The 9,306-nt window shown below is 42.3% G+C and overlaps 1 protein-coding gene across 1 annotated transcript; it reads left to right on the top strand.

Annotated features, from left to right (window-relative positions):
- The first annotated feature begins 2,091 nt into the window (after positions 1–2,091).
- atxn7l3a (ataxin 7 like 3a) lies at positions 2,092–9,241 on the top strand. Its single transcript, XM_072368539.1, has 13 exons — positions 2,092–2,327; positions 3,108–3,207; positions 3,291–3,423; positions 3,520–3,691; positions 3,779–3,876; positions 3,960–3,982; positions 4,070–4,115; positions 5,515–5,552; positions 5,657–5,725; positions 5,806–5,849; positions 6,364–6,435; positions 7,833–7,969; positions 8,064–9,241. Exons 1-13 carry the CDS (start codon positions 2,320–2,322, stop codon positions 8,261–8,263), a joined length of 1,140 nt encoding a protein of 379 aa, XP_072224640.1. The 5' UTR covers positions 2,092–2,319; the 3' UTR covers positions 8,264–9,241.
- Positions 9,242–9,306: the final 65 nt, after the last annotated feature.

Raw genomic sequence — 9,306 nt, 5'->3', positions numbered from 1 at the left:
TCTTTAAGAAGCGCATTTTTAGCTTTTTTCTGAAATCGGACAGACAATGGATCAGTGTGTGTTATGCACGATCAACACTGCTCGGTTTCATGATAATGGGTGTGTAGAGTATTAACATGCACTTGTGTCATTCTAAATTAAGACGGTGTATGTCAAAAGCATCTATGAGCTCTTTATATAATTGGAATATTCTGGGACCCCTGCGGGCAGCCTGACTAGTTTGAGAACCAAAAAGTAACCAACTGAAACCAGCTAATCCAGTTGTTGACAGTTTAAAAACTGCCTCTTTCTTTCAACATCACAATGTAATTCCTGTTCAGTGTGGGGAAGGTAGAGAGGCCTGCACCATGCCTGACTTTAACTGTCCATTATCTATGAGATCATCTGGTTCTGGGCCAGGATTCTTCATGCAGAAGTGCAAGGAAGGGGGAGATCCCTGCAGCCACACCCCAAAATCTGGTTGAAAAGTTCCAGTCACAAGCAGCCAGTGAATGGTGCTCAAAGTCTGAGGTGCTCACATGTCCAAATAAGCTACTTATCATCCATTAACTGCATTAACTTGATGCTGGCGATGATCTCACTGAATGACTCAGACTCAACAAACTGATGCTAGATGAGGAGTGAATATGCTGTTCATTTATTGATGTCTGGAGAGGAAGGTAAAAGTCAAGCCTTCCAGTTCAAAGAGAAGGAAGTGAGCTGTGTTACCAAAGTAAAATCCCAAAACAAGCCTCAAACGCTGGTTTTTGGAACGTTTGTCTTCAGAAATATCACCACAAAGGTGTTTTACCAAATATGTATGCTTCCATCCCTGTTCAAGATGGATTTGCTAAACTGAAACATAACAGAGCTCAGCTGAGGGCTGATTATAAACTAAACAAGTGGACAGCTGCAACTTCAATAACAACTTCATGTATTCATAAGCCAGGGTAAGCCTCTGAAAGCTCCCCGTTTTGTAACAATGCCACAAATGGGCAATATCCATCCATCCATTTTCTATACCCGCTTAATCCAATTTAGGGTCGCGGGTGGCCTGGAGCCTATCCCAGCCGTCACTCGGTGAGAGGCGGTGTGGACAGTGGCAGAGACTTACTTTTAATGTTAACTCTTATTAGAATTCAATTTTATGTTAAAGCCCATGCCACACTGGAAACAGTCTCTCAACAGTTGTCACAGAGGAGCACCATAAGAACATAAAATCACTAAATTAATCTACATAAAGCAGGTGCTAAAAGAGCACAATCGAGCATATGCCCACTTTCACATAATTTCACACTATTCACCAGTAATGAAAAATTATCTGTCTAAACCGCATAAATAGGAGGTAAAATACATCCCTGACCATTATTCACATGAAATACCTATACATATACAGTTCTCACATTTTATTCACATTGTTGTGGAAGCCAAATACAGGATTCCCCCCAGGTATTCAAGGACATTTATTCCATACTACCATTCAATAATTCTTTGTGATTTATTATTCCTTACCTTTTAAGACCATTAATAAAACAAAGGAAGATTATGTAATCTTAACTATTTTACAAAAAATTAATTTTAAGAAAAGCAATTTATTCAAATCATGTTTACGTTTTAATAAGCAGTATAAATGTCTTTGTTTCTTGTTCTTCCAGTGTTTCTGATTTATGGGGCGTTCCATAAACCTCGGAAATCGGATAATAGCATCAAATCCGAGTTCCAGTTGGAAGTGGGAAAATCTGTAGCATTTACTCTTTGTCGTGCTAATTTACCAGGGATTATAATGAGCAGTACAAGACGCTAAAAGAGCAAAATGCTGAATAATACACATGCAAACATGACAGCAATATGATCGCCTGGACAGTACTATGTGTGTAATTGACTAAATGAGGTACAAACTGACAGAAGGGATGACGCTATTGCATCACTTTCTATGGGCGGTGACTGGTAGCAATGCTGGATTTCGAGGTGGGTGGTCGTGAGGCGCCACTGACGTTCTACATTGTTATTTCCTATGGGAAGAGCTCACAGGAACGCACCATTACCCTCGGAAGTACGGCTTTTATTTCGAAGGGTGAAACCGGAAGTCAGTTGGTTTACACTTTTCTGTTAGTCTCCGTTTGTTCTGTTGGCCTCCTCGGTGACAAGCGGGTTTCCAACGTCAGTTTAGCTAACCGACACCTGCGATAACAACCTCTTTAAACCAGGAAATAGTCCATCTGTAAAATGAACGATGAGTGCAGCTTAGCAGCAGGCTTTTTGTGAACGTGTTGTATGCGGACTGATCCGGTTATGTTGCTTCCCTCAGAGAAACTGCCTTGTACAGGCTGACTTTTCGGTATGACCGGGTAAGAGGAAACGGTGGTGAAATTTAAATACAGTCAACGTTGCAGCGTTTTTGTCTGATTATTTCAGTTCCATAAACGCTGATGTTTCATCGCAGTGTAGCTGACTAACAAGACTAGTTAATACAAACAACATAAGGCGACATTAGTTGACGGTATCCTGTTAATTTCGCTAACCTGTCATTACCTGTAATTAATTTAGCTTAACTGTCATTACCCCCGTTTATATTCTGTAGAACTGTTTACCCGTTTGGTTAGCTAGCCGTTGTGGGGTTCTTCAGATGGGGTTTTAATGGTTAAAATGTTTCTATCCATCAGTGTTCCTGGAGCTAATGAAGACATATCCTATTGCAGTTTATCTCATGTAACAATGGACGCCTCTTTGGATGCAGTTGGACTGCATTGATAGTAATCCTCAATCTTAGTCCGCTGCGGGATACTTGTATCCAGCATTTTGATGAGGATATAATGCTTTAAGCAGTATTTTCAGAGCTGGGGTCAGAGTTCTGAGGTTGAACAATGATTTCACTTTATTGTTTGATCCGGTTTGTCTTGATATCTGGCAGACTCCCAACTTTCAGATTGAATACTTTCTTCTCTTCAACAGAATGAAGATAGGTCTACAACAAGAATTAATAACTATTGTAAAAGTAGGTATTTTGACGTCAGATTGACTCATAAACTGTATCTTTGATGGCTCATTAGACTATTTTGCCTTAAATCTGCCTCCTGGTGGACCACTGCTACCTTTTTATGATTATATTCTATGTTCTTAATCCACAGGACAGCATCTCATTACCTTGCTATCAAGATATCCTGCACAGGTTTTCAAATGAAAATGGAGGATATGCCCCTCTCAGGCCCAGACAACACCAAGCTGGAGGTGAACCACTGCTTTCTTTAGCTGTTTGTTCACAGTTGATCACAGTTTGCAGGTGGTGTTGCATTATATCTTTGGTTTTGCAGGCCTTGGTGCATGACATCTACTCTGAGCTGGTGGAAGATGCCTGTTTGGGCCTGTGTTTCGAGGTGCATCGTGCTGTGAAACAGGGCTATTTCTTCTTAGATGAAACAGACCAAGAGAGCATGAAAGAGTTTGGTTGGTGCCATTTCCTTGCAGTTTTTTCTGGTCTTTTTGTCATTTCGCATGCTTGCTTACCCTACGTGGCTTTCATTTATTTTTTCACTCATCCAGAAATTGTGGACCAACCAGGCGTGGACATATTCGGGCAGGTTTACAATCAGTGGAAGAACAAAGAGTGCGAGTGTCCCAACTGTAAAAGACTAATCGCGGCTTCCCGCTTTGCTCCTCACCTGGAGAAATGTCTCGGCATGGGGCGCAACAGCAGTCGCATCGCCAGCCGCAGGTCGGTCAGTAACGGTGACTAAGGACCTATTTCTCTGCTGTTTGAAAGTGTTCTATGAAAATCTAACCGTGTTTCCACTCTTAATAGGCTAGCCAGCAATAACAACATGAGCAAGTCGGAGAGCGATCAGGAAGACAATGATGACCTTAATGACAATGACTGGTCATATGGAGCAGAAAAGAAATGTGAGTCATTGTGTCGAATCTCTGCTTCACAGAGATGTCCAGGTTGCTTTCACATGCTAAACTTCTTATGTGCTCCTCCGCAGCCAAGAAGAGGAAGTCAGATAAGGTATTTGAGCTTTTTTTCAGTAAATTTGTTAGTTTTTTTTGTTTGTAATGAGGTTATTTTAATATGAATGTTTTTTTTCTTTTGCAGAATCAAAATTCCCCGAGAAGATCAAAATCTCTAAAACACAAAAATGGTAAGATGATCGGGTCCATGGGGGCAGGAAATGTGTAAATGACAATCTAAGCTTTTTTTAAGCGTAGTTTATGCTTCTCCTTCATTTGGACGTGGACCTCTACGCCGTAGCCTGACGTGCACCTCCAAATAATTCGAACTGCACGTACGCGTAGACGCGGGCCATAAGGGCTGTGATTGGTCCGCTCAGAACGGAATTTGCGGCAGTTGCTTTTTCCCGTCTTAATGGCTGTACACGGCGAAGAAGCTCGTTGACATTCAAAATGATCGAAGTGCATTTGTTCATCCAGGTTGTAAACTCACCCGTTCAGCCTCGGCTGGTCGGACAGACCACCCCCGCAAACGTCTTCTCTGTCGCCTGCGCTTCAGCATTTTCAATCTAAGCATTTGTTCTTCAGTATTGATGAGCTCCAGCTGCAAATACAGCTGCTCCACCTTGGTTGCCATCGTTTACTGTTGTTAACTGTGACCGGAAGGAAAAGCACGGATTCGGCTACAACCGTCGTCACGTCATAGAGGAGTGTAAACCAGGACTTAGATGTGGGCTTAAGCAGTCTAGAAACCCACTTTCTTGGTGCAGGTTGTTCAGGATAGACTGTTTTCTCGGTGAGAAGAAGCTGCATACGGGCACCTGCTTGTATGCCAACCTCAGCAAGGGGAAGACGGCAAGATAAGCAGCGTCTTTTTATCTGGTTGGTGACAGTTAATGTGCTGTGCAGCTGCAAGTTGGATTACTTGTCTACAGCTTTTAATGGTTTTAAGCGTTTGGTTGTGAGCTGAAAAATGAATTATTTATGTTGTGATGTGGGAGTTTAAAAGCCCTGATACCAAAAATACTCTGACCCAGTAAGATGGAAATAAAACAAAGGTTTCTCTAATCATTTAAAGCATGTAGTGGATGGAAAATGTTGCAAAGACAACACAACAAACATTGAAACAGACATTTTGTAGTTGAATGTATACCTGCAACATATCTAAAGCTTGGCCCAAATAAAAAGTGAATGAATGAACATACTGTGGGGCCTGAGATGCGTAGAAGCAGAATGGAGTGCAAGCAGACCACGAGGAGGTGTTTCCCCCTGTTGTCACGGGCGATACCGGCTTAGGTTGATGCATCTTTTAAAACAAATTCTGGTTACTAACTTTATTTAATGAAAGGTAAATCTGAACAATAAACATGGCAGCCTGTTGGATGAAAACGTAATGCTGTTACCGGGCTGCCTCTGATGGAAAACTCATGTCTGCATCAGCAGGATGTGTTGCCTTGTACTATTTTCAGTAAAATACAGGCTTTGGATGATTTGTAAATCATTGCATCATGTTTTTATTCACAGTTTACACAACTTTATTCAAAGAAAGCATGCAGCATGAAAGCACGTTTTTTTTTTTTACTTTTTCAGGTGACCTTGGGAGTAACATCAATTCAGAGCCTTACAAGGTGACTTAACTCCTTGTTCATGTTTTCTACAAGATGCTGAAAACTTGATATCGTCTTTGGTAGTTGGCAGAATTAACAACGGCTGCTTTTGTCTTTCATTTCAGTACAACTACAACACTGGCATCAGTTATGAAAGTTTGGGCCCTGATGAAGTCAGATCCCTGTTAACGACGGTGAGAAACTTTCAGGAACAGGAACATCGTTCTGCTTTGTTTACAAAGACTGATCATTTATGTGATATTTGTTTCCACAGCAATGTGGGGTGATCTCTGAGCACACAAAGAAGATGTGTACAAGGTAACTACTGTGTAAGCCTCTGACATGAAAGCAAAATGCTTATTAAACGTCCCGACTAAAAGAAGGGAAATCTGGAGATGCGATGAGTTTCCATATTTAAGAATGAATCCTATTTGCTGGGACTAACTCAGGGGTACACAAGTGGCAACACCTCCTAAACTTCTTCTTGGTCAGTAATTGATTTGATTTTCCTCTTCAAAATAAAAGCCCAAAAGAAGCATCCATATATACTTAAATGAGACCACTCCTGATTGGTCACTGACTGCGTCCCAGCAGTCCGTCCCACCTCCTCCTGCAGACTGGCTGCTTTTCATTTATGCCAAGCTCCTTCTGCTCTCTGGTGTATCCTTCCATTTGTCTCCAGCATCCTCACTGGGAGGAATTAAAACACAAGCTAGAGAACAGGAGGCATGTTAGCATAAAGAAAAGCAGCCTGAGTGATGAGTGAAGCTGTGTGGTGGGTGTGGGCGGGCCGTCAGTCAGGGATGTATAATGCCACGTTGTGTCCCTCCAGGTCTCAGCGATGTCCCCAGCACACGGACGAACAGAGGAGGGCCGTCAGGGTGTTCCTCCTGGGGCCGTCCGCGTGAGTCTGTCCTGTCCGCTTCCTCACTCAAAAGTGTACCTAAATAAATCTTGTTTGAATCAGTGCTGTAGCCCTCATGGTGCAAGGCTTCCAGATACCGTTCTCATGTGGCGGCAACACGCTGTCGTGTTTGGTCCCATAAGTGTGGCGCCAGTGTGGACGTGCCTTAACCGTGTCGAATTATTGGTCCTACTGTGGTTGCAAATGGAGGTCTTATGAGAAATTAGAGTTTTCCCAATGAGTTTATGGTCAAAATCATTCGTTTCAAGACTGTTTCGATAAAGCATTGAAGTAATTTCTCACATTATGATCCCATTTAGTTTAAAATCGATGATTGATCCGGGTGTTCCTTTAGACTTGGCCATAGGTTACGACAGCACGGGCACGTGTGGTTTCACATGCATTTTAATTTCTTGCTCATGAGCTGTGATTTATGAAATCATAGCACCATGTCTACATTAAACTTTAATATGCAGTTTTTGGCCAAAGTTTGCCACATTTTGTACACAATGACACAGCTTAACTGTGTTTTTTTTTTACTCTCTTGTATGCTTGTGGAAATAAGGGAGACTTTGTTTCATTAGCTGTATGCTTTCAGTGTTTTTTCACAGAAAAACACCCCCACAGTGTGATGCTGCTGGCACTGTGTTTGATTGGAGTTGTGATGTTAATGACATGAGGCTCGGTTCCTGGTTTTCTTCACACACACACCGGTAGTAACTGTGGTCACATTGTTCAGTGCTCAGTTCCTCTGATCAGAACATTTAGCCTTTATTTTACCCTCCTGATCCACGGCTCTCTCAGATACCTTCATGAATATTCAGCTCTCCTGGTCTGGCTTCACTATGTAAAGTGTAGGCAATCAAACAGACCTTCTCTCTTCCTTGGCTTCCACTTTGTTGAATTTTTGTAGTCACAACTTAATGGGTTTGTGAGTCATAAAAGCATCTCGAGCCCTTGATAGCAGGATAATGCTCCGCCGGAGCTGGAAGGGGTTTCATGTCTGTTGATACAGAGAAAATTCAGAGGTGCTGTGTGCGGATGCTGCAGCCAGTAGCTCCCATGTCTTTACAGAACGCCGTCTCTGCTCATTGATCAACCAGCCAAATAAAGGAAAACATCACGGGAACCACCGGAAGGCATTTTCCATCTGTAATTTGTTTAGTCTTGTGGAGTAAGTCCACAAAGATGATTTTCAGTGTTTCTCCTGAGCTCTGTGGGAGTAACATTATACAAACCGTCATGTTCAGAGACCTTCAAATACTATCTTTGTTTTGTATTGACACACCCCGTAATGCCTAAAAAGCTATTCAAATATCGGTGTTGGTACTGTACATTTTCTTTTCTCTCCAAAATGTCCACCATCTCAACTTTGTTGTCTGGCTTTCATGTAACAGGCCGTCGCTGCCCGATGCCGATCCCGTTGTGGAGAGCGACAGCTTCGACATTCCAGATGGACAGGCCTTAAGGAGCCGCCTGCAGTGGGAAGACTCCCCTGATATTTCCCCCACTGACTCCGCCTCCTCTAAAGCCAGTAAGGAAGGAACATTCAGTGAGCCGTGCTGTAAGTCCTCTTTTTTAATCAAAGGAAAAGACTGTTGATGAATGATTTTCTGTCCCTCTTGCAGGCACCAACCATTCAGATTCTCGGAGGCCCAAGAAGAAGAAAAGGCCCCCTCTGGGTTTGAGCAGTGGAGGGGGAAGTGGCAGTCTGACTGGAGGCAGCAGCAGCAGCAGCTCTCAGAGTAATATCAGTTTATCGACCAAAAAAAAGAAGCCAAAACTCTCAGCACCGTCTATTCCAAGTATCTATGATGACTTAAACTAGCATAGGCCTGTTTATCAGAGCAGCTCTTTCCTCCGTAGTTCAGTCCCTCCTCTCATACCAAGATTTGCAGAGCCGAGCAGAATGGGATGAAACTTCACTTAATAGTCCTTAAATAATTTGGATTTGACCAGTAAGATTCATTATCTATCGGTACTTAACAGCACGTTTCCACATAAAACATACATTTCTAAACTGATCGTCAAGAAAACTTTGAACCGCGGCTAAAAAAATCAGATCGACTTGATGGTGCGTTCAGGTGTCGGTTTGTGATGCTGATCCAGTTAAGATTTTCCACGTCAGAATGACTTGCATTCGAGCTTCTCTTAAGTAAGGATTTAGTAGAAATAACGCTGGACAACAGGGTCTTCTGTCCTCAAAATGTCTTTTTCACAGTGCGTTGTAAAGAAGTTGTCGAGCTCATCACAAGCTGAACGCCGGGGCTTATACAGAACGCCACGACGGCTAGAAACATCAGATTTCCCAATGACTTGTTTTACACAATTTACTCGGTTAAAGTTTTCTTTTCGTGATATTCGGTATGAAAAGTTCTGCTTTGTATTTAACCTGTTCACAAACTCGTGTGTGACGCAACGAAAAGCCCTTAAATACACCGATTCAACTCCCTGAAGCCTCCAGGTAGGCGTCGGTGGCTTTTTAATCCCCGTTTGCTCCCACTGAGTTGGGGGGAACCGTGGCTGCTTTCAGTTCAACACTCGACTCACCTACTGGAGGACTCATCAGTGGCTTTTTAATTCTAGCATCGTATTGCACAGTTTTGTATATGTGGGTTTGCATGTGTGTGTTTCTGGATGCCGACTTGCATTCAGTGTCACTTTGTGTGTGTGTGTGTGTGTGTGTGTGTGTGTGTATCATCTTTATTTTCACATAGCTATGCATCATAGAATGCCATTTGTGTGGAAATACATGTGCCATTTTAGATATTTAACTTTGTTTACATCAATAAGATATTTAAGTTTGTCACTGCCTTTATAGTAATGTGTATATTATTTGTGTGAAAGTGGAGATTTGGGTATTTTATGAGC

Source organism: Leuresthes tenuis, unplaced genomic scaffold (genome assembly GCF_036924035.1).
Source record: "Leuresthes tenuis unplaced genomic scaffold, fLeuTen1.0.hap1 SCAF_17, whole genome shotgun sequence".
Taxonomy (NCBI): domain Eukaryota; kingdom Metazoa; phylum Chordata; class Actinopteri; order Atheriniformes; family Atherinopsidae; genus Leuresthes; species Leuresthes tenuis.
Note: the sequence above shows the minus strand (reverse complement) of the source record. Positions and strands in the feature narration are given on the sequence as shown.